The sequence below is a fragment of the Cryptomeria japonica genome, chromosome 2, assembly GCF_030272615.1.
Source record: "Cryptomeria japonica chromosome 2, Sugi_1.0, whole genome shotgun sequence".
Taxonomy (NCBI): domain Eukaryota; kingdom Viridiplantae; phylum Streptophyta; class Pinopsida; order Cupressales; family Cupressaceae; genus Cryptomeria; species Cryptomeria japonica.
The window spans coordinates 39,846,883-39,873,495 of record NC_081406.1 but is presented as its reverse complement, the minus strand read 5'-3'; the positions used below and the strand labels follow the sequence as shown (position 1 = coordinate 39,873,495).

General features: G+C 36.0%; 1 protein-coding gene across 1 annotated transcript in view; it reads right to left on the bottom strand.

The window, feature by feature from the left end:
- Nucleotides 1–10,705: 10,705 nt before the first annotated feature.
- The window catches only part of LOC131859044 (uncharacterized), a 135,607-nt gene continuing 119,699 nt past the window's right edge, over nt 10,706–26,613 (bottom strand). Inside the window, exon 2 of the mRNA XM_059212559.1 lies at nt 10,706–10,953. Coding sequence (XP_059068542.1) covers nt 10,706–10,953 — 248 coding nt within the window. The remainder of the gene's footprint in view (nt 10,954–26,613) is intronic.

Genomic DNA, 26,613 nt, shown 5'->3' with positions numbered 1-26,613 from the left:
TGTGCAGAGACGAACAGATCCCCCTTCGTTTCACGGATTTTTCGGAGGACCGTGGCATCGGGCGCCATCGTCCTGACAACTTTTGCTCAAATTTGCAGGACAGTGTCGTATCGACATTTTACTGCTAATTCCAGGTCTGCAGCTTCATACTGTATTCCTATCTCAGTTTATAAGCGAATCTTTGTCACTTTCTATGCATTCCTAGCTCAATTCTCCCATGCACATTCTTTACAAAAGTGGGTAGCTTTGCTGTCTTAACCCTTGAAACTCATTTAGCATCCAATCTTGCATTGTGTGGGATTGGATCTTGTGGGTTTCAACCCCTCTTTTGAATGTAAAGTCTCCCCCCTAAGTGAAAACCATCGAATCCTAGCGAACCTCCCTTCTCTCTCCTTGGAGTTGGAAGAGGGGAGAGCAACTAGGGTTCGATCGCGATTTTTCCACTTTACATTTTGGTGAACCCGACGTGAACATCCTTTCTGATTTTTTCATGCTTAGATCTGAAAAAATTGATTACATTTCCATGTTTGATCTTTTGCAAAATTTTAGAGGTGATTGCATAAAAACCCTAAAATTTCTTTTTAGTAATTAAACTTGTGAAATTTTTAATTGTTAATGCTTGTTTCAGATCTGTCCTTCTATTACAAATTATCAATTCATATCTATGCTTTAATTTTGAAAATTAAGTGGTTAAGTGTCAAAACCCTAATTTTTGAAACCCTCTTGATCCAACCTTTGTTCGACAATTTCACCGATCAAAACATCTCCAAATCAGCTGTAACTTTGGATTCCGCAATAAAATCACAATATCTTTCATCCCTGAAAATTTGGAAAAAAGTTGCAAGGACCGTGGCGCCGAGTGCCATCGTCCCCGACATTTTTTATGAAATTTCGGGAGCGAGATCTTACTGTATTTTTCTACTAAAATCCAGAATTTTGGCTGATTTTATCAATTTTAACACCTTCAAAATTATAGTCAAAGTTGGTCTTGTGATTGCTTGGATTAAGGCTTCTAAACATTCAAAAATCATTGAAACTAAAATTTTGTGTCAAAATTGTGTTCTTACTGTCCTAAATCTGAAAAGTGCGTTAACATTCATTAAAAATTTCAGTGCTTTATTCAAATTCTTGCATTTTGTGACTTTTGAAATTAAGTGCTTAATTACAACAACTTTGATTTCCGCTTTCAAAATTGAATTTCGCGTGAAATTGAGTCAATTTTTAAATTTCAAAATTTGCATTGCTTTTGACATTCCCTCTAAAATCATAAAATTCAAAATTTCAGTTTCCCTCTCTTTTTCAAAATTCAAATTTTGCATTTTTCGACAATCTGGGTAGGGTTCAATTTTGAGATTGCAACTTTAATTTGGCCTATCTACAGATCGTAAAATCACTCAATTTTTTCAGATTAGCTTTAAAATCATCATACCTTTCATCCCTGCAAATTTCGAAAAAAGTTGCAAGGACCGTGTTGCACTCCGAGCGCCACGGTCCCGGACATTTTTTCCGAAATTTCGGGAGACTGTTGTGATTGCATTTAACAGCTTAAATCCAGAAGATTGGCTGATTTTACTGAAAATTGCTACCTCTAAAATCAAAATTTTCTCTCCTTCTCTAGTGCATGAGTTTTACAACAATAAGCCCTACTTACACTATTCCCGTTAGACGAAGCTGTAGAATTAAGTCTTTCCAAGGTTTAACTACCAAGGAGATGGAACCTAATTTCAATAGCCTTTTTAACGAGGACATGGGTAATTCCTCTAATCCTCCTAATGATGAAGAAGCTCTCCATGAGGTTTCTGAAGAACAAATTTCGAAATTGGATAACCAATTTGATGATTTTCGACAATGGATGTCTCAAGAATACCCTGATAGTCAAGCTCTTCCTTTAATTGAGGGTCTAAAACGTATGCTTCAAAGTGATAAGAATGGAATTGATATTTTGCGTGGTATTTCACACATTGTGAATTCGAACGTGATGCCTATGAAGAGTTGTGCCGAAACTTTAGGTTATACACAACCTCCTACACAAGTCAATCATTCTATTCCTTTGATGACTTCTATTGCTAGCATACCTACCTTTACATCAAACATAATGGCTACTTCTACACAAGACATTCCTCCTGTGATCACTAGTCATGGGGGCAATCCTTCCTTTTCAATTAACCCTCTTCCTTCATTCAATCTGACTTCTTCATTCACTCCTTCAATGAGTGTTCCTATTACATCTTCACAAATGAACATGACGCAAGGGGGCAATTCATTTAATCATTCCATTCCTCCTTGTAGTGTTCCTCTTGTCCAATCATCTCCTATGACTAATTATCATAGAGTCCCACCACCTTACTCTTTGCCTTCTTTCAATAACATAACACCTCCATCTCAATCTAACACATCTAATATGAACCCTTCGACTGAAGCGACCATTAACAATCTTGCACAAACTGTCTCTTCTTTACAGCAACAAATTGCCTCTATGAATCAATCTAAGTTTAGTGTGCCCACATTTGATGTTGCGAGCCCACTTTCTCTTGACATTGTTCGAGCTATTCCTCCTAAACATGTTGAAATTCCGCATTTGGAGCTTTATAATGGTAAGGGTGATCCTCTAACACATGTTAAGACTTTTCAAACAATTTGTACTGATTTTTCTTATGACCCAAGGTTGCTTGCAAAACTGTTTATGAGAACATTAAGAGACAAAGCCCTACAATGGTATTGCTCGTTGCCTTCCTATTCTATTACTTCTTTTGAACAACTTGCAAATGCTTTCATTCAACAATTTCAAAACAATATAAGTCCTAAAGTTACTTTGATTGATTTAATGCATTGTAAACAAGGTGTTAAAGAAAAAGTGACTGATTTCATTGGTAGATATAAGCATTTGTATGCTCAAATTTCTTTTCCAGTGCCTGACAATGATATTCAAAGAATCTTTATTTCTAATTTACAAAAAGATATTCGAGACAAACTTCTATTTTCTGAGTTTACTTCTTTCCAACAGTTGTGTGCCACTCTTCACAATTATCAACTGACTGTGAGTCAAATGGAACAATCACATCCTATGGCTCCGAGTGATAAGGGTGATAGCAGTCAACAACCATTTGGGAAGTTTAAACCGAACAGACACTCCATCAAATTCAATGAAAACATCATCAACAACAATGTGAATGCAGCATCAGGTGTGCCTCCTATTTCTAGATTTTTCAAGAAAGAAAGAAAGTATACTCCTTTGAATGAATCATTGCATAGTATTATGAATAAATTATTGGAACAAAATGTGCTTACTCTTCCTCCTATAAGACAAATTGATCCTACAAAGATTACTTCACCTTATTTTGATAACAAAGCCTTTTGTCAATTTCATCGTCAGCCTGGGCATGATACTGAAAAATGTTTTTCTTTAAAGGGTAAAATTCAAGATTTAATTGATAATAATACTATCTCTGTTTCTGGAGTGAATGATAAAGGCAATACATCTATAGCTCCTCCTAATCAAAATCTTCAGATTTTCACTAATCCATTACCTTCTCATACCTCTAATGCGGTTGAGACTAATGATTCCTCTCTTTCATCTGATGGTCTTGTGTCTATGACTCCAAATGTGATTAACTTTGTAGAGCAGCAAGAAGACCCTAAAGAACCTTCCATCACATTTGATTCCAGTGAAACCATTAGGGCACCTGATGGTCCTTTATACATAGTTGCGAAAGTCAAGAATACACCTTGCCATGGAGTGCTTATTGATCCTTCGTGCACGGTTAATGTTATTACTGAAGAATTTCTTTTTACTTTGCAATTGAATCAAGTGATTTATGATAAAACAGATGTGATTGTGAAACTATTTGATGCATTTTCTTCTCCTGCAATTGGTTCTATTACATTGCCTATTGAGGTCTATAACAAATCCCTTGATGTGAACTTTGCTATTATTCCATCTTCCGAACAATTTCGTGTGAAGCTTGGCTATCCTTGGCTATCTTCCATGAAAGCTATTGCTTCTCCTATTCATAAGTGTTTGAAATTTCCCCATAATGGTGAAGTTGTTACTGTTAATCATAGCCTCTTTAAACCAGCTGAAAGAACCTGTAGTGTTCCTCTTGATTACTTTTGGCCTAAACAATTCCAATCTCTTCCTCCGCGAAGTGATCATCTTTTCAAATCTTATCAAAAGTGGAAAATAGATATGATCCTATCTTTAAGTGAACCTAGAACACCTAAACTTGACATTCCTATCATTCTTGAGAAGGAAGTTCTTCCTTTGAAAGATAAAACTAATGTCTTTCCTCAAGAAGATTCCCAACCCATCCCTATGGATGTGACTATGTCTATGTCTAATAAATTTCCTACAAGTAGACCTATACCTCCTCGTCATGATGGACTTGGTCTCCTTCCTAAACCAAAAATTCCTCCTTTATATGGAGCGGTTCCTCCTCCTTCCTTTTATAGAGAGAAGAGACCTTCTTCTTCTCCTATTATTTAGCCTAAGAGACCACAACCTAAACACCCAAGTGATAGGGATGAGAACATTCCTCCTCCTCAATCTTCTTCACTTCCTACTAAGACTAGACGAAATCGTTCTGCACGTGAACGCCGACGAAAGCGTCATCTTAGAGCTCAAGCAGCTGCTTCTCAAACTTTGCCATCTCCAAAAACACCTTCAACGAGCATTATTCCATTTTCTCCTCAGCCGGACATTGAGCCTAAATCTCCTAAACATAAGATGCATGATGGTCTTGATCCTGTGCGAGTTAAAGATCCTATTTTTATAAATCTTGATGATGATATAGATGAAAATGTTATTCATGATGAAAATATTACTTCTCTTGCTTCTGATAGTGAATATGAACTTGTTGATATTGATAACCATTTATCTAATGAATTTTCTAAAGCACTTATCCTAGCTCCTAGACAAGAACAATGTGGCTCGGAACATGAACATAGCCCTTGTTTGGATCTTGTGATAGCTCCATTTGTTGTGTTGAATGTTCCTCCTCTAGCGTGTTCCCTGCCTTCCCGAAACATTGATCAGCAAGATCGGGGGGTAGATGATGTGCTAGACTAGTTACATTAGCATAGCAGATTCTCTCCTCCTCTCTTGTGTTACTTCTTCTATATGTTATTCTCATTCTTCTATTTGTTGTCCTTAGTATTGTCTACTTGAGGACGATGCAAAGCATTGAGATCTCTCGATCTCTCTCATGTTGACTCAAAAGACACATGTGTTCCCTTCTTCTAGGTGACCTTCCTTGATTGGGGAATGAAGAACAATTATGCATACATACATATGATATATATACATGAATTATCATACAGCATACTGACCCCGAGGAAAGCGAAGTCACCTCGTGCTTTGTGTTTTGTGTCTATTATCCTTGGGCTTATCTCACACTTGGGGGCTAAATCCTTGCGATAACGTTCTCCTTTCCTTTCTCATTCTTATGTGTATCACTACGTTAAAACAATCACCCCCGGTGAGGCGTGTGCGATCGCTTTAACGTAGGGGGGCATACATCCCGTTCATATCTTTTCAAGATACTTGAGAATTTCTTGGCAAAATTAGCTTTGCCTTGAAAATTCTTGATATCTTTCTTGCATGACTCATAGTGAGGGAACCTTACTACTGACAGTCATGGTTCTCCTTCGTGATCTTCCCTTTTACTTTGTCAATCAAAGTCGTAAGATCCTTAGTCCACTGGGGGCTTGGTGTGTCTTGCCTCCTTGACATGGTGAAAGTTTTTCAATGTTGTTTCCTTGTACTTTACCGGAAGTATGAGCATACATACTCCCGCTAAAGTGGGGGCTAAATGTAGCGTCCTAAAATTGTGACACTTGCAATTTCGACTGCATTTCGGTCTTCACGATGGCGACGCAACACGCAACCTGAATGGAGACCCCGAAACTTGCTCACGACATCAAAAACTGCATTTTTCAAGTACCCTGGCCTGAACCTCCTTGCACCCTGCTGTCCCGGGAGGTGGGACCAGAGCGCCCAGCGCCCTGGTCCCTGGGTCCTATTTTGGGCCCGGTCTCCTAAGGGGTCTCGGGTCTTTTTGTTTGCAATTTGGAAATTAACTTTCCTGGTCAGCCTAAGGTCGGGAAAATCAGTCTATCAGCCCTAATTGACAAGTATATAAACTACATTTTTCTCTCTCATTTGGGATAGGAAACATACATGTGTACAAGGCGTGGAAACTATACTCAAGCATTCAAGCATTCAAGCATTCCTTCTAAGTCTCCATTCAAGGCTAAGTGTTGCATTCAAGACAAGGATTCAACCATTGAAGAGGAGATCACATATCACATACTACTACAACATACAACATACAACATCTAAACCTTCACACATAAGGATACAAACATCCTTAGAACAAGGTATTAGTACTTGTTTTATAGTCATTTACATTTACAGCTCTTGCTCATTTCTTGGTTAATTCCAAAACTGGGGTTTGACCTAAAGACAAACCCCTAATACCTAACCCCCCAATCGTCTTCGCTTTTCTGTGTGTAGGTTGCAGGTACGTGGCTGAGATTGAAGATCTAGAATCCTTGTGCAGAGACGAACAGATCCCCCTTCGTTTCGCGGATTTTTCGGAGGACCGTGGCGTCGGGCGCCATCGTCCCGACAACTTTTGCTCAAATTTGCAGGACAGTGCCGTATCGACATTTTACTGCTAATTCTAGGTCCGCAGCTTCATACTGTATTCCTATCTCAGTTTATAAGTGAATCTTTGTCAATTTCTATGCATTCCTAGCTCAATTCTCCCATGCACATTCTTTACAAAAGAGGGTAGCTTTGTTGTCTTAACCCTTGAAACTCATTTAGCATCCAATCTTGCATTGCGTGGGATTGGATCTTGTGGGTTTCAACCCCTCTTTTGAATGTAAAGTCTCCCCCCTAAGTGAAAACCATCGAATCCTAGCGAACCTCCCTTCTCTCTCCTTGGAGTTGGAAGAGGGGAGAGCAACTAGGGTTCGATCGTGATTTTTCCGCTTTACACAGCTATTCAGGAGCTAAAGTCCATTAACAAAACTAAGGTAACTCTTGACTCTATCATTGGAAAATTTACTACTTTTGAATTAAATGGTTATAATGGTAGTGTACAGAAATCAGAATCTACATTCAGAACTTTTGTTTCTAATCCATCTATGAGAAAAAGTAGAGATACTTGTCATGGTTATGAATCTAGATCCAGCAGAGATGCTGATGATGAAGATATCTTAGTGGAACTTGAAGCATTGTTGGCAAAATGATTACCTAGAGGAAATGGTAAATATAGATGTAGACTAACTTTAAAATGTTTTACATGCAACAAGATTGGTCATATAGCAGTTAACTGTCGTAATGGTGAAAATGAATACAAGAGAGACAAATTCAAGAAGTATAAGGGAAAAGGCAAGAGAGATTGTCTTATAGTGGTTGACAATGGTATTACTGATGAAGAATCTGATGATGATGTTGGTGAAGATATTGTGTTTGTAGCTATTAAGGAAGAGATATCAGATCAGAAGGCACTAGTGTCCAGGATGGATAACTTTGATGATTGGATCATTGATATTGTTTGTTCACATCACATGATCGATGATCAGAGCAAATTTCTTTCCTTGAAGAAATTTGATGGCGGTGTTGTTAGATTGGCAATGACTTGCCCTGTATGGTTAAAGGTAAGGGATTTATTTCTCTTAATGTGAAGAGCAGTGCTGATGGTGTCTATTGGGTTGAAGGCCTAAAGCACAATCTTCTGAGTGTGGCACAACTTAATGACATAGGATACCCACTGGAGTTTAGAAATGGTATCTGCAAAATATTTGACAACAAAGGTGAATTGATTCCAACCGTGAAACAAACCAGAGGTAATCTATTTCATCTTAATCCTAAAGTTAGCAACTGTTTGATTGCAAAGATAGATGATAGCCGGCTTTGGCATAAGATATTTTTTCATTTAAACTTTGATAACATTGTTAAAGTTAGCAAGTCCAAGACAGTAAGAGGTCTACCTCAGTTAGACAAACCGGTTAATGCTCTTTGTAAAAAATGTCAGTTAGGAAAGATGACTTCTTCAACTTTCAAGAGCAAGTCCTTCTCAACAGAGCATTTGTTAGATTTGGTTCATACAGATCTATGTGGACCAATAAGAACAAGAAGTATTTAAGGTGATAGATATTTCATGATCTTCATTGATGATTGTTCAAGGATGATATGGGTCACATTCTTGAAGGATCAGAATGAATCTTTTGGTAAATTCAAGGCATTCGGGGCCTTAGCTGAGAAAGAGAGTGGCAAAAAGATAAAATGTCTAAGAACAGATCAAGGCGATGAATTTACTTCTAAGGAATTCACTAAGTACTATGATGAGAATGGTATCAAATAGAAAATTTATGCACCAAGGACACCACAGCAGAATGGTATAGAAAAGAGGAACTACCGGTCAGTGGTTGAAGCTGCTAGGACAATGTTGATATAAGGAAATGTAGTGAAAACATTTTGGAAAGAAGTTGTAAGTATAGTTGTCTACACAATGAATCGAGTTCTAGTGAAAAGAGGTAAGGACAAGACCCCTTATGAATATTGGTATGGGAGATCACTTGATGTTAGCTATTTTAAGATATTTGGTAGAAAATGTTTTATTAAAAGAGGTGATTACATAAGCAAGTTTGAAGCTAAGAGTGATGAAGGCATATTTCTTGGCTATTCCACCAAGAGTAAGGCCTATAAATGCTTCAAAAATTGGACACTGAGAATTGTTGAGAGTTTTGATGTTTGAGTAGATGATGTTATGATTCCCAAAGATACTGAGAAGGGGGGGTGAATCAGTATCTAATGAGTTTATGGATTTTCTAAACTTATTAAATGAATTGCATGCCAAAACAGTGTACCTATATACCAGAAATAATGCAGTAAATAAGATCAGTAAACACAACATAGAAAGTGCACCATAACACAATATTTTTAATGAGGAAACCTGGTGTGGGAAAAACCTTAGTGGGATTTGTAACCCACAATATTCGCTCACTGGCCAATAAGTGAATATTACTGATACAATAGGGGCCTGCACATGCAGGAAGGCCAACTACCTAAAGCTCACTACTTAAATACAAAAAGGGAAGTCTCACTGACTTACAAAAGTGGATTATGTAAATCCAATGTCATGTACTACTTCAGTTTAGTATCTACTATGCCAGGTTCAGTACCGGTTTAAGCTCAACAACTTCCAAAACCCTATTCCAAGGTCTGCCTTAATATTCGCATCTGCCTATTACATTCCTTCCATGTATTTTGCATCTTACAAATGATTTACAAGATCTCATACTTATATGAGTCCTAATACAATTCACCTTGTCGGCATACAAAAAGATTTTACAATTAAATACAAAATACAATAAACAAAATCTTGTCGGCCAGAGTGCCAGTAAACATCTTTGCCATTGCTGCTACTAGTGTCTGTCGGTGCCATAGGATTGTAAGGTTGCCATCAATGACAATACCTTCAATCACCTACAATTTCTCATTGGAGTGTGCATTTTCTAACAATCTCCGCCTTTGGCATTGATGGCAACACTCATGTGATAAAGCCAAAAAGTATATCTAAAAGTGTTGTCCAAAACTATCTTACCAAAAAATTTCAATGTGTGCTCCTCTTGAGCACATGATCTCTTATGTCATACATTTTTCTCATCCTTATTCCTTTTTCTCATCCTCTACTACTCCCCCTTTGGCATCAATAACAAAGGTTGTCATTCAATGTCAATTGAGTGTAGTTCCTGTTATGATCCCTGTAACCGGTGGGTTTACAAAAGCAACATTCAGATTGTTGTAGAATCTTTCACTGTCCTTTAGTGCTACTTCAGTCCTCTGGATTGTACTAGTGAGTAAGTGCTTTTTCTCTTCTGGTGTCTTAAGTCCTAGAACAAGAGCCTCAAAAATCTCTTTTCTCAAAGAGATGAGGATATCTAGTTTAGGACCTAGTCTGCACTTCAGTTCTTTTGCCTTAAACCTTAATCTCTCTTTATCTTTTTCAATTTTTTTAATTTTCTCTTCAAAGCCGGTAATTTCTTGTTCTAATACTGATATTGAATCTGATGAACCTATTAAATTGTTAGCAATATCATTGATTTCCTTTTGTGCTCTGTTGATCTCTTTATCTAAATCCTCTATCAAAATGTTTGTTTTACATGTGTCACTGTATAATTTCTTGAAATCCAAAATTGTCTTTCCTAGTGCCGGTAATAATGTATCCATATGTTCCTTACTCTTCTTTACTGTCTCCTCAAAGAATTTTTCCTTCTCTTTATTCATTTTCTCTCTAAAAGTCTCCTCATTGATTTGATCAATTGTTAGAAGATTGTCGGTTATGTGCTTAGACAATGTGTCTAATTGGCCTAAAGAATCTTTATTCTCTATGTTACACTTGGGTGCAATCATCTTCAAAATTGGTATGATGTCATCAATTGCCTTATATGCTAGTGCATTACAATTTGTTGTTTTCTTGATTGAACCTAATAATACCTCTGTCACATTAGTTGGTCTAAATTTGGTCATGGAGGTTCCGAATGACTATCCAACTACCTTCACAATTTGTAATCTACCGGTGGTAGTAATAGCTTTGCTTTCCTCTTTCTCTAGAGAGTCAATTTGTGTTTGCATTTCAACTACCAAAGGTTTAGATTTTTCAGTTGTAGCTGGTGGCACTGTCTCTATATGTACCTATGAATGAACCTGTTGCTCTACCTGTTTCTCTATATCTGTCTCTGCCTTTTTCTCTGTGCTCTCTACTAATGGTTTCTTTGATGGTGCCTCTGATGATTTTATAGTGGTATCCACTGCCAGTTTTTTTGTTTGCACCTTAGTACTGTCCACTACCAGTATCTCAACAGATTTTTCATAACTATTAGTTGCTAGTTGCTTAGTAGATACATTAGTGTGTATACTAATAGTATTTGCCTTTCCTGTACCTAGGGAATCAGTTTCCTATTCAGTTTGTTGTTCAGTCCCAATTTCAATATTTCCAACTATATTCTCCATATTTATCTCAACTGTAGTGTCATCTACCGGTGGCTCAGTTGTCACATCTCTCTTCTCACTTGTTTCCTTATCCACCACAATGTTAACTTCCTATGTGTCAATATTCATTGTAAACAACACCTCTGAGTCAAGATTTGTGTCCTCATGTGGTGTTTCCATACTCTCTATTGCCAGTGGTGTATCAACATTTTATACCGGTGGAGTATCAGAAAGAGGTGGGGGTAAGTTATCTGTTATCTTTATATTCGAAGGACCACCTACTTTACCTTTCCCCTTATCCTTATCCTTTTCTTTTTGATAGACATTAAAAGTTTGTGGTCTCTTAAGCTCTTCTTGTTTCCCTTTCTCAACAAAGAATATATCCCATTTATCCATTGTCTCTTTTGTGATCTCATTAACTCTGCCAACCATTAGTGCTACATGTCGGTGACCGGTTGAAAATACAGTCTGGTTAGCCTCACTTATCAGTTCGTCAATTTCTTCTGTTGAATTTACTGGGTAAATTGCAAGTAGTTTTTCTATCTTCATCTTTTTATCCAATTCAACAATTGTTGCTCTCCTTGCTTCTAACCTTATATACAACTCATTGGATAAATCATCTACAACCTCAATCAAAAATTTCTTGTAGATATCCAAGTGTAGGATAACACTATTTTCAATGCTTTCCTTTTCATCATTGTTAAAAGTATCATACAACTTGCTAATGTTTGATAAGTTACCATTTTCCATTATCTCATTCAAAAGGTTGTCAAGTGGAGGAACAACTTGTTTTTCTTTTCTTTTTTTTGGTGTTAACTTCTTTGTCGGAGGCCTAACTACTTATTGTTTCTATCTTGTTCTCTTAGGTGTAGGAGCAGGTACCGGTGAAGGTTTCCTTTTCCTTACTAGCCTTTTAAACTCTATTGGTATCTCACTGTTAGAGGAGGTAGCAACCAGTGAGAGATGTGTTTCTGGTTGTAATCCTTCCAAGTCACTTTCCTTAATACCATTTTTATTCAATACATCTTCCTTGATTTCTTTTTCCTGCCTTGTTCCTTTTCTAACTATTTGTTCAGTTTTCTTTATTCTTTTCTGTGAATGAATACTGCTTTCAATTGTTTTGGCATTTCCAAATATTTCTTTAGTTGGTTCTTTAGGGGATTCTAGGAGGGCTTTTGCATAAGTTTCAATTATGTTTTCATCTGTCTCATATCCCATTTCTGTAACCCAAATAGTCCTTGGGACCACTACCTCCATCCAAATCTCATCCTTCTTTATCATAAAGCATATCTCCTTTTGATATTTGTCAACAATAGATTGAGATAGCCTTATCCTTATTTTCATTCTATCCTCTAGTGTCTAAAAGTGTTCATTTATGTTCTTTTCTCTATCATCTCCCATGTTGTTTAGTATGTCTAGAAGTTGTTTTCCTACCTGTATGTCAAAACCAAAATCATTTCTACCAATACCGGGTACTTCCTTGGTAATATACAACATTAAACATACAAGTAAGTTGCCAAATCTGAATGTACCTTTCTTATCACCTTTGATCTTCTTCAGATTGTCTATCAGTTCATCCTTCAACCATTCGCATATGTCAATCTTTGCATTGTTGTTTACCATGTCAAAGGCACTCTTGATACATAAGCTAGAAACATAGTTTAATCTATTGGCATGTGTAACTTTCTATCCAAGAATCACGCTGATGAACCTTAGATTGATATCCTTTACATCATTTACTCTCAAGGATCTCTTGTCAAAGGTTACACCGGTTAGGGTCATTACAGTGTCATTTGGAACCTTTTTAGTCTTGTCAAGCCTGCTACCGATGGAAGGTAAGCCTGTCACTGCCCTAACTGCTTCTTTGGTTATCTTGTGAATTGAATCCAACCAAAAGAACTCACAATAAACTTTTCTTAACACAATCCTTCTAACATCCTTTGGAAAATCAGGGATACTAAGAATCTCCACAAAACCTAGGGTTTCAACTATCTTATGTTCCGGTTTAACATTTCCATTTACATCACATATAACAGTCCTATGCATGTTCTTAATTTCATCACCTCCTAGTTCTTCTATATGACAATGTATGTAGATTCTAGGATCCTCAACATATACAACTCCTTTGGGTATTTTTGAGAATGCTCCTAGGGTATCATCTTTCTTCGCAATTTTGGGAATAATCTTAAATATGGGTCTAGGGTGCTTAACAACTTCAATTACAGTAGGGTTTGCAATAAATTTAGGTTCAGAGGAGGAAGCCATTGTTATAAATACCTTAATTTTCCTTTAGGTATAAGTGCTTGAATGATTTGCTTCACTTCTCATTATGGATGCCTTCACTCGAGATTTTCGTGCTCTGAGGAAATTTGAATGATTGGTGAATAAAAAAGAGCCAAAACACTTGCTTTATAATGTCATTTGTTTCAACTACCACATTAAATGTCTATCGGTTAAGTGAAACTTAACACATCTGTCAATAAAGAAGTATTTCAACTTTCCAGGTGAGATGAGTGACACTTGTCTTCTCCTTCCCCCTTTCTCTCAACCTTCACCTTTGCTCATAGCCATCCAAATCTATAGATCTGATCATGACAGTTGATCTAAGCCACATCATCTTATCCTCTCAAAGTATATAAAATCCTGAGCTTCAGTTGAGAGAGTTAATCTTCAAGTTAGACTTCAAGAGACTTCAAGTGTATCTTGCAAGCTAACCATATGCATCCGTGAGTTTTTGAAGCAAAGAGCAATAGCAAATATCATATATCATTTTAGCATAATCATGTAGTATTTACATATCATAGTGTCAGTTAACTACAAGTTATCACTCCATTCTTCACATGCTATCTTGGAAGCCAACAATGCATTGTCTGAGAGCACACCATCTGCAACCAGGAACAGTGGAGTTGGGATATAATGAGACATAAGTCATGAAGGTAAAATAATATTTTATTTTAGTATGTATTTCATGTAGTTTCATTGGTGGATTTTGAATTTCCTGTATGCATTTCCATTGTATTTTGTGAAACTAACTTATTACAGGTAACATTCTGAGGATGAAATTCAAGCTCACACATTTTGGTGCCCATCGTGGGGATTGACCTCAAATATACATTTAAAAAAATCTTGCAAAAAGTTAAATCAATGCATTTGTAATGCAGATTCACACATGTGTGAATTCTGACATCACTTTTGTTCAACAGGTTAGCGCATTTGCATCATAGGTTAGCACATATGTCATGCAGGTTAGTGCTTTTATCTGAAAAACTGCGCATTTGCATCATAGGCTAGCACATATGTCATATAGGCTAGTGCTTTTATCTTAAATTTTGTGCATTCGCATTACAGAATCGCACATTTGCATCATAGGTTAGCGCATATGTCAAAGAAATCACATTTTTGTATCCACAGAGCAGCACTTTTGTAGTCTAAGTTAGCAGTTTTGATATGTAGGTTAGTGCTTTTAAATAGAAAGATGGCACATATGTTAGGTTAGCACTTCTATTTATAAAACTGACAAAATTTTCTTGCAGGTCTGAATATCCAAGAAATTAGATTTGTCAGATTACTAACATGCGTGTGCAGGATGGCATTTAAAGCAAATTTTATTAATTTTATCATCTAGCTAATTAAAACTCTTCATTTGGGAAGTAATATATCATATCTTGTTCACCTAGTTTAACTAAGAGGATGAATTGACAGCATGGAACTTACATTTTTGGTAATTTTTTCTAAAATAGTTGCACATAAAAGGGCTAAAGTGATCACCATGCTTGTTGGACCAACATCTCCAAATAGGACTTAGCTAATAATTGAATGGAAAAGGATAAAAAGAACACTTGTATTTCATGTCTAGAAAGTGGTAGGTATATTCTCTCCCCTTAATTGGGTGACCAAAAATCCAAACCCACTCTCTTACGCTTTCTTTACTTTCAAGCAATTAAATCCTTTTAGAAGGCCTACCTTCCCGAGTTGCCTTGAGGGGGCCAGTGAGAGGGGAACGACCTAAAGTGGAAACAAGCTAATATCGAGTCCTTCCAATCCACTATAAATAAATCGTGTTTGTGATGAAAGTCCCAAACAACATGTGTTGATAAGTTCATACTGACACTATGTTTCCCCATAAACCCTATGGAGCGTAACCTCTATAGGCTAGGAACCTTTTGTATTTATAGAGCTGAAAGTGTCGCATGTATGGCCACATGACTGGAAGCCTTTACTAAAAACCACTTCTACTAGTTGCCAAAATGCTTCTAGTTGTTGGCATAGGAGGTCGGACCTCTAAAGCGGCTCACATACATATGGTTCCTAGTAGAGATATAAAGTTTGCCATGGGTAGATTTCATGGAAATTGGTGCTTGGCTGCCTCAAAGAAGTGAGTGCCGAGGGTGGAGCTAGTGGGGTCAAGTATCTAAATATCCACTTTGAATAGCGTAGCCTTGAGGGAAACTCCACGTGAGATTCAACAATTATTGTCTCAGCCTGCCATAGGGATTGTACTTGCTTGTGTATTTTATTTATTAAACACTGTGTCTTCTATGTTTGTAACATGTTCCAAATGGTCAAAAATTGAAGAAAATTATCATCTACAAGGGAGCAAAAATCCAACAAATTTCTGAAAAAGTTTGATCAAAAGGGTAATACAAAAGCTTTTTAACACTTGAAACACCATACCCAAAATCAAAGTGTCAAAACATCAATATCAAAATAATTCTTGAATTAGGTTTGTCTCTAAACCATCACATACTTTTCAAACTAGCTCAAACAACTAGGTTGCTAATCCAACATGTTATACTCAAAAGGTTCTATAAACATCAACATTTAACAAGCTATTGATTCAACTATCTTAAGTGCAAAAATCAACATCTTTGTCAAGTTTCTCATCAGGATAATCAAATCCTCTATCACGAAGCTTGATCAAATCTATACTAGGTTCCTAATCTTGGATATATCTTTCCTGGGTTATATCAAAACTAAAATTGGACCAACTTTGGAATCAAACAAACTTGTGAATTGTCAAATGCTTATATGACTTTTAAGTATCACCTTAAGAAAAGAAAACCCAGTTATAAAGCTACTTAGAAAAGGATAAGATTCTTGTATATCAATTGCAAGATCTTATTGAAACATAAGACATTCTTACACCATTTTCATTACTAGTTACGTGGCTACAGTACATAATTTGACGGTGAAACTCTACAAAGATGTGCCTTTCAACAAAGAGACGCTTTATCCCAATGAACAAACAATTGTGGTAAGATCAAAAAAGCACATCTTCCTAAACCAATAATCACCTATTGACTTTGTCCTTTGGGAATTTCAACAACATTGAAATAATCACATGTCAGTTTGGACTAGAGCCCAACACGAGCAACTTAGAAAACAACAACAAATGGAGGAAGAAGATACTCCTATATTCCACACTTTTGGATTTACCGCTATTAACGAAGAAGCGGTCACTAGCACCATTAGAGACCTTGAGAAAGATTTCAAATTTGATGGGCTAATGGAAAAATTATTGGCAAAACAAAAGGAAAAATATCTCTTGATGTTGGCAAAATCTGGAGCTAAACTACCACAAGACTTTAACATGGAAAGATTGAAACAAGATGCAGAGACAAGTAACACCCAAAACACAGATGATCCAAATAATGAGGACATAAACAAAGAAAGTAATAGAGAAACAAGGAAAGAAGGGGATGATAAAAGAAAGAGCGTACTGACAAAAAGACTCACAAAGAAACAAGAAGAAACTATGTAGATAATACCTTATCAAACCTTACTCAACAAGTACAAACTCTTCAACAACAAATACAAGACATGCAAAATGGGACAAGCTCCAAGAAATATTCATTAGAAGATATATGCCCATATCCTTTTGATAAAAATCTGAATATGATACCATTTCCGCAACATTACGAGATTCCTAAATATGCCGAATACGATGGAAGATCTCATCCTCAAGATCACATTAAGGAGTTTTGTACTATGAGCATGGAATTTTCTCATGATGAAACTTACCTTATGCATCTTTTTCCTAGGAGTTTAAATGGACAATCAATGGAGTGGCTTTCAAGATTACCATCCGGAATCAAATCCTTTGAAGAACTTATGAATAGGTTTATTTCACAATATTCCTACAATATAAGGAATGAAATAACAATGCTAGATCTTTTCAATGTTAAACAAAAGAATGGTGAATCCTTTATGATTTTCTTACAATTATGGAAACACATGTTTAATAGGTATCCCTGAGATTTACCTGATCAAGAAAAATTGGATATATTCATTGATAATCTTATCAGTGAAATGAGTTATCAACTAAGGATGCAATGTCCTCCCTCTTTAGCCAAAATGTTCGAGAATGGATTAAAAATAGAGTACGCAATGGTAAAGAAAGGAGAACTAAAACTTTACAATAATTCATACAACAACAACAGCAACAACAACAATGACAAACCCAAGTTCTAGTCAAAGAATAGGAATGTCTGCAATGAAATCTATCAAGTCAAAACCCAAGCAATAACAATCCAGAAAACAACAAAGCTAAGTCCTTTTTCTCCAATCCTCAAAGAGAATTCACAAACATTGGATAATCTTTAGAATCATCTCTAAAAACTTTACTTGCTAATAAATTGATTGTTTTGCCAAAAACAAGAAATTATGAACCACCAGCCAAGCCCAATTGGTGGAATGGCAATCACTTTTGCAACTATCATCAGAATAAAGGACACATAATAAATGATTGTCAGAGATTGAAACACCTTATCCAAGACCTAATCGATAATGGAACCATTACAATGGATAGTCATAAAACGAACGAATCACACTTGGCTTTTAAAACTCCACTCTCAAATTATGACAAAGGCGAACCGTCCCAATTAAAAAATGACAAAGGAAAAACCAAGGTGAATTACACTTATACATACAATGATGTAATGAATGTGATTATTGTTAATGAAAATTCATCTTCAGAACCAATCAATGTTATCACGAGAAGAAAAGAAAAGGTTACCTTTCTAGGTGTAACAAAATATCCAACACCCAATCCACAACAATACAATTTGTAGAGCAATTATAATGAATACCCGCTCAAATATCAATTGTGGAACTTCTAAAGATTTCACCTATGCATAAGGGCATTTTGGAGAAAGCTTTAGTGGAGACAAAAATTTCAAAAGATTTGGATATAGATTTGTTCCAAAATATGGTAGGACACCTCATAGCTCCTCATTGCTTATCATTTTCTGAAAATGATGATGCATCCTTGCAACATCCTCATAATGCTCCCTTACATGTTGAAGTATCCATAAATAAAACTCATGTCAAACATGTACTCATAGATGGAGGAGCTGGATTAAACATTTGTGCATTAAGTTTGATAAAAGCTTTGGGATATTCAAAGAATGCAGTAGACCCGAAAAAGAAAATAACCATCAAGGCTTATGATGAAGCAAAACGTTCTTCTAAAGGGACTGTTGTGCTACCAATAAAGATAGGACCTGTGGAAAAGGAAACATTGTGTCAAGTTTTAGATTTGAACCTCTCCTACAATATTCTTCTGGGAAGACCATGGATTCACAAGATGCAAGTAGTTCCTTCTACATATCATCAATGTGTAAAATTTCCTCATGAAGGAAAAGAAATCATTGTAATTGTAGATTCCAGTCAATATTGCAATAATTTGAAGCCAACACAAGATACAAGAGTTCCACATAACAGAGAATTAGTATATCCTACCAAAGAAATTCAAGCAAAGTTATGGGAAACTTTTGAAGAAAAGTTCAAGTTAAATGATGAAGGAATGGGAAAGTATTCTTTGCAAAATTTTCCACTTTCCCCTAAGTCCTATGAAAAGCCTACAGATATTCAATCATCAATGTGTAAAATTTCCTCATGAAGGAAAAGAAATCACTATAATTGTAGATTCGAGTCAATACTGCAATAATTTGAAGCCAACACAAGATACAAGAGTCCCACATAACAGAGAATCAGTATATCCTACCAAATAAATTCAAGCAAAGTTATGGGAAACTTTTGAAGAAAAGTTCAAGTTAAATGATGAAGGAATGGGAAAGTATTCTTTGCAAAATTTTCCACTTTCCCCTAAGTCATATGGAAAGCCTATAGATATTCAATCAAAGGCATCAGGAAAATCGAAACATATGTTTAAAGGAACCTTTGTTAGTGCTGGAACTCTTGAAGAGGAAAATGAAGACAAAGACATTCTTGGTTGGTTATACAAAGATGAAGATAAAACTATAGCAACATCAACAGAAGTCAATATTCCCATAAAACAATATGGCAAAGGATATGACATCATGCAAAAGATGGGATATGAAGGAAAAGGACCAATTGGTAAGCAACATCAAGGTATTTCAGAACCTATTTGTCCACACTCGCAATCCATAGAAGATAAATCCGAGCTAGGATATCTAAAGTCTAATCAAAAGAAACATAATCATTAGCATAAAAAATGGAGAAAGAAAACAATTTCTAAAGAAGAAAATTGGCAAGAAAAGCTACATCAAGTGGCTGAAACAATACCCAATAAACAAAAGAAGAAAGAAGAACACGAAAAGAAATAGGAGGAGATCATCATCCAAGGTGAAGAAAAATCTTATCAACAAGTTTTGAAAATACAAACAAAGGCAAAATCATCACAAGATACTCCAGAAGTAGTAAAAATAGAGATGGCAGAAATCAGAGAACTCTTTGCACCATACGACATTCCAGTATGGTATAGTGGAGTAATCTTGGATCAGGATTCAGAAACAGACTCCAATGAATATGAATGGAGTCCAGATGTCTTATCCACTACATCAAGTAAAGAACATAATGAAGATCAAGTAGCTCTCACGAAAGAAGACTTGTCTATAGCAGAACAAAAGATGGAGTTAGAAAGAAGGCAAGAAAAACTTTGAATCCAGAGAAAAGAGGCATATGCAAAAAGGAAAGCAAATGACAAAGATAGAGAGGCAATGCCATATGAAGCACAAACACAGATCAGATATGGAAGAACCATATAAGAGCTAAGGGAGAGTCAAGTTGGACTAACTATTAGTCCAGAAGAAGTTGAGTTTGAAAGGAGACAAAATCTATTAAAAGAATCTACTTCATCATGTGCACAAATATGTCAACTCCAAAATGCAAATGAGGTCAATCAAGAAGGAATTTGCAGTATCAAAGATATGTGCATGGATATAATCCATTCATTTAAGGGACAAACATCAGTTGAAGGACCACTTGAGTGTGAACTACCAAATGCTAATATTAATCTTTTTAAGACTAATTCGGAAATGCTTGAGAAAGACAATTCTCAAAAACATTTAACCTATGACAATACCTATTCTACACCAAGCTATGATCATTATGTCATGAACATTGAAACAACTAATGATGATAATGATTATGATTTACCCCTTCTACATCTTGAACTAATTGATTAGGATAATTTAGACAACCTCAAACTAAATGTCTTTTCAAATGATCATGACTTAGCCATGTACCTTAACATTGTTGAACCCATCCATCCTAAGATATCTTCCATTGTAGAATCAAGTGATGTTTCTCGTAATTAGGAGAATGCCAAAATTTCCAGTAACAAAAGCAAAATAAAACAAAGAAAGAGACCTATTGTTGAAAACCATTTCATAGCAACATTAGATCAATCAAAAGAGAAAACAAAGGGCGTATCTGATGGTGAAAACCTCCTAGAGGCACCAGAAGATGGAAAGTTTGACATTTTTCCTGTATATTTTCAAGAGAGATCTACTATCCTAATAGAACCAATAGAAGCAGTAAACATTGATACATCAAAAGATCCTAAAATACTTCATTTCACTGCCTCATTATCAGAAAGAGAGAGGAAAGAGTACATGGAATTCTTTAAGCAAAGACAAATAAATTTTGCTTGGTCTTATGCAGATATGTCGGGACTTAACCCAGATCTTATCATGCATCATCTTAACATGGATTTAAAAGAAAAACCTGTTAAGCAGAAGCTAAGAAAGATGCATCTGCATATTGCTCTCCTTGTCAAAACTGAGCTCAAGAAACTATTAGAAGTGGGTTTCATAAGACCAGTTGCTTATCCATAATGGGTCTCAAATATCGTACTAGTATCAAAACCAGATAAGAGCATAAGAGTCTACATAGATTTCAGAGATCTAAATAAAGCATGTCCAAAAGATGATTTCCCGTTACCAAATATTGATATCATAGTGGACTTATCAGCAGGCCATGAGATTTTTTCATTAATGGATGGCTTCTCAGGATATAATCAAATAAGAATCGCACTTGAAGATCAAGAGAAGACAACTTTCACCTGTGCATGGGGAATGCATTGCTAGAATGTTATACCATTTGGGCTGAAGAATGTAGGAGTGACTTATCAAAGGGCTATGATGACAATTTTTCATGACATGATGCATACATTCATGGAAGATTATGTCGATGACATACTTGCAAAATTTCACACAAGAAAAGAACATTTGAATATTTTAAGCAAGATTTTTGACAGGCTGGAAAGATATCAATTGAGATTAAATCCAAAGCAATGTGCATTTGGAGTAACCTCTGGAAAGCTCCTTGGATACATTATATCAGCTCGTGGCATTGAAGTAGATGCTGGAAAAGTTAAAGCTATCATGGAGATGGAGTCACCCAAGAACATAAGTCAATTGTGATCTTTACAAGGAAGGTTGCAATCAATCAGGAGATTTGTTTCTCAATTGGCCGATAGATGTCTTCCATTTACCCATCTTCTACATAAAAATGTTCCATTCAAATGGGATACAAAATGTGAAGAAGCTTCTTGCAAATAAAAGGATATCTTATGAGTCCTCCAGTATTGATATCACCAACCAAGGGAAAACCATTGTTACTCTATGTCTCAACAACAAGTGTATCATTAGGTGCTCTCCTAGCTCAACATGATGATGAAGGAAAAGAAAGAGCAATTTATTATATTAGCAGAACTCTTGTTGGCTATGAGTTAAATTATTCCTCAATTGAAAAGATATGTCTAGCAGTTGTATTTGCAACCCAGAAGCTATGACATTATATGTTGATTCTATTGGCATATGCACACTCCAATGAGACATTGTAGGTGATTGAAGGTTTTGTCATTGATGGCAACCTTACAATCCTATGGTACTGGCAAGGAATTACACCAGAAAGATAGTTCACTCGCATCAACATATCACACTCTACACCGGCACTCAGACTACTGACATAGAGAAAGGAAGCATACCGACACAGAGGCTGACAGGATTTTTGATATATTATATTTTGTTTATTATTGTAAAAACTTTGTAAGCTGACTTGGCAAGTTGTAAAATGACTCTTATATATAAGAGAGATCATTGTAGACATTTTAAAAAGGAAGTAAGCAAAAAAAAAAGGAAGATATTAGGAAGACCTATTATGCGAAATATAGGTTAAAGGTTTTATGTAAAGAATAGAGCAGAAAACGGTACTGGATCGAGCATTATAGATGCTATTGTAAAGCAGTACAAGATGTTGGATTTGTATAATCCACATTGTAAGTCAGTGAGACTTATTTTTGAGCAATGAGCTCTAGGTAGTTAGCCTTCCTGCATGTGCAGGCCCCTCTTGTAAGTAATATTCTCTTATTGGCCAGTAAGTGAATATTGTGGATCACAAATCCCACTGAGGTTTTTCCCACACCGGGTTTCCTCATTAAATCCTTGTGTCATGGTGTGCTTTTCATGTGGATGCTTTAATTTTGTTTATTGCATTATTTCTTGCACACCGGTATACTGTTATAATATGTTCTACATGTTTTAAGTTAAGAAATTCAATCCACTGGTTAGATACTGATTCACCCCCCCCTCTCAGCATCTGTGAGAATCCTAACAATTGGTATTAGAGCCTAGTCCTCTATTTTCAGAAGCCTAACAGCTTGAGGAAGATCTTGACACCGATAGAGATGGAAAATTTGATGAAGCAACTTGAAGCAGCTCTTTCAGATTATGATACAGAGAAATTGAAAAATATCAAACTAGAAGATGATCTAAAAGCAGCTCAGGATATCATTCAAGCACTTCAAGAGAATCTTACTATTGCAAGAAATAAGAGAAGAGAACTTTGTGAAAAGATGCAAAATGAGAATGATGAAAAGGAATCACGTTATGATATGTTAAGCAAGCTAAAACTAGAGAACATGACAACAAAGAATGAGATGCAGGATATGACTATGAGATTTTGTAAAGAAATTGAAGATAGGAAGAAGAATGAAGAAGAATTGACCAGAAGACTAAGTGATGCAACAAATGAGAACACAAGACTTAGCTATGAAAATTATTTATTGAAGACAGATCTGATGCACACTCAAAATGACTCCAATGAACTGATGAGGCAGAAAGAAGTCTTAGAAAGAAAACTAGAAACTGCAAATCAACATAAAGAAAAATTCAAGAAAAGCTCAGAGGAACTTGGTAACTTGCTGAAGAATCAAAAACCTAAAGGTGACACTTCAGGAATTGGCTTTGAAGTTGGTGAAAGCTCTGGTACTGCAAACACATAGGATCATAGCAATACAGTAAGGCAACCTAATGCTTATAAATTCAATGGAAAATGCTTTAACTGTAATAAGTATGGTCGCAGAATGAATGTGAGATGTTATGTTTGTGGAAGATTTGGACATTTATCTAATCAATGCAGAACACAACCCGACATATGATATGGGAAAGCTATTCAGAAGAATAATGTGACTTGTTATGCATGTAACAAGATTGGGCATATTGCAACATTCTTTAGAAGTAAAGGATCACCGGTAGACAACAAAAGTTCTAGCTTGAAAGGTAAAGAAAAAGTTGAAGATGTTAAGCAAGAATTCTCAAAACAATGGACTAGAAAAGCTTATCTAAATATTGGGAATACTAATCCACTGGTAGAACCAATCAATGCTTCACCGACAGGACAGAGTGATGCTTCACCGGCAGGATAGAGTGATGCTCCACCAGCAGGAAGTTCTTCATCAAATTGAAGAAAGTTTTCTTGAGGGTTTGGCAATCTAATGAAACATGTGCTATTATTCTCTCGGTTAGAGATGAGAAGTTGGAAATTACTTCATTACCGACAGACAATGTTAAGTGAATACTTAACCAGCATGCATTAAATGTGGTAGATGGCAAATAAACACTATAAATTTGTGGTTTTGGCTCCATTTCATTTCACCATGATTTCAAACATTCGTAGAGTGCGAAATTTGTAGAGCTAAGGAATTCCAAGCAAGGAGGCAAAGCACTTCAAGAAATCAATCCATCCAAAATAGAAAAAGGTATTTATCATCATGGCATCCACCTCTACACTTGAATATATAGCAAACCCTACTATAGTCAAGGTTATAAAATGCCCTAGGCCTATATTTCAACTAGTTCCCAAGGTAGCAAAGAAAGATGACAATGTAGGTGCTTTCTCTCAAATACCAAAAGGAGTTGTTTATACTGAAGACCCCATAATTTACATTCACTATAACATAGAGGAATTGGGAGATGAAGAGATCAAAACTATGTACAAATCTATCATATGTGATAACTCCAGAAATGTGAAACTGGAACATAAAATCATTGAAACCCTAGGATTTACTGAAATCCTTTGCATTCCTGAATTTCCCAAGGATGTGATTAGGATAGACTTAAGTAGGGTACATGGTGAATTTTTTTGGTTAGATGCAATTCAAAAAATCACCAAGGAAGCTGTGAAAGCTATCACAGGGTTACCGTCCACCGATAAAAGGCTAGACAAAACCAAGAAGGTCTCAAATGACCTAGTTACTAAGCTAACTGGTGCTACATCTGATAAAAGGTCCTTAAGAGTCAATGATCTAACTAACACCAATGTAAGGTTTATCAACATGATACTCATGCAAATAGACTCAATTTAGTTTCAAGTTTATGCATTAAGAGTGCTTATGACATGATCACAGAAAATGTAAAGATTGATATATGTGAGTGGTTGAAGGATGAGTTAATTGACAACCTAGGCAAGATTAAGAAGGATAAGAAAGGAACTTTTAGGTTTGGAAATCTGCTAGTATGTTTGATGCTACACATAACCAAACAGGTTCCCAGTATATGCTATAAAGTACTTGGATTTGATATACTAGTAGGAAAACAATTGATAGAACTATTCAACAATATGGGAGAAGATAAGGAAAACAATATCCATGATTACTTTCAAGCACTTAAGGCCAAAATGAAGAAGAGAATCAGATTATCACAAAAGGTTATTGACAAATATAAGGATGATATATGTTTTGTAATAAAAAAGGATGAGATCTGGATGGAAGCAGCCATCCCAAGAACAATCTGGGTAACAGAGATGGGCTATGAGACAAATGATCATATAATTGAGACTTATGCTAAAGCACTTCTGGAGGCTCCAAATGAACCAAAGGAAGAAGTATTTGGTAGTGCTAAGACCATAGAAAAACAAATACAATCTAAGAAGAGAGTGAAAAAGGTTGAGGCAGTTGTGAGAAGAGGTTCTAGACAGGCAAAGGCTATTAAAGAAGTTGTATTAAAGCAAACAGGTATAATTGAGGACGAGCTAGGAAGTCTATAGCTTGAGACTCACCTATCACTGGTAGGCACTTCTTCGGAGAGTGACATGCCTACAACTTTCAAAAGAGTTATAAGAAAAAGAGATCCTTCACTGGGAACCACACCCTCACCTAGGAGGACAAGACAAAAACAACAAGTAGTGAGATATCTAGCTAAAAAGACTACACCAAAGAAGAAACTAACACCCAAGAAGAAGAAGAGAACAAAACAAAATTTGGCCCCTCTTGACATATTATTGAATGAAATTATAGAGGAAGGGAAACTAAAGAATATAGAGAAATTGTATGACACTCTAACTGCAGATGAAAAAGAACAAGTAGAAAATAGTGTTATATTGTATATGGACATTTATAAGAAATTTTTTATGGAAGTTGTAGATGAAGTACCAGATGAACTGTTTAAAAGAATGGAAGCAAGAAGATAAGCTGTTATAGAGCTTGATAAGAAAACTAAAATTGAAAAGTTACTAGTTGTTTATCCAGTAAACTTACCTAAAGAAATAGATGACTTAATTGCTAAAGCCAACCAGTCAGTATTCTCTACTGCACACCGACACATTGCATTAATGGTTTGAAGAGTCAATGAGGTGACTGAAGAAACAGAAAATGGATGGGATATATTCCTAGTTGAAAAAGAAAAATAGGAAGAATACAGGAACCCCAAACCAATAAAGGTATATCAGAAAGAAAGAGACAAAGGAAAAGGAAAGGTTGGTGGACCTCCAAGTATCAAAGTAAAAGACAACTTACCCCCACCTCCTTTTACATCACCACTAACAACAACTACAGAAGATCAACCGACAGTTGAAAGTATGGATGTAGAGGATGTCAATCCTCATCTTGAAGTCTTATACACAGTAGATGTTGATACAAAAAAGATCAACATTGTGGTAGATAAAGATATAACTGGTAAGAAAGACATGGCTAGTGAGCCACCGATAGCTGAGCAAACTGATAACACACAAGATAAACTAGCTGATGACAAAGAGCAATAGGTAGAAACTTAGACTGAGACAGTGCA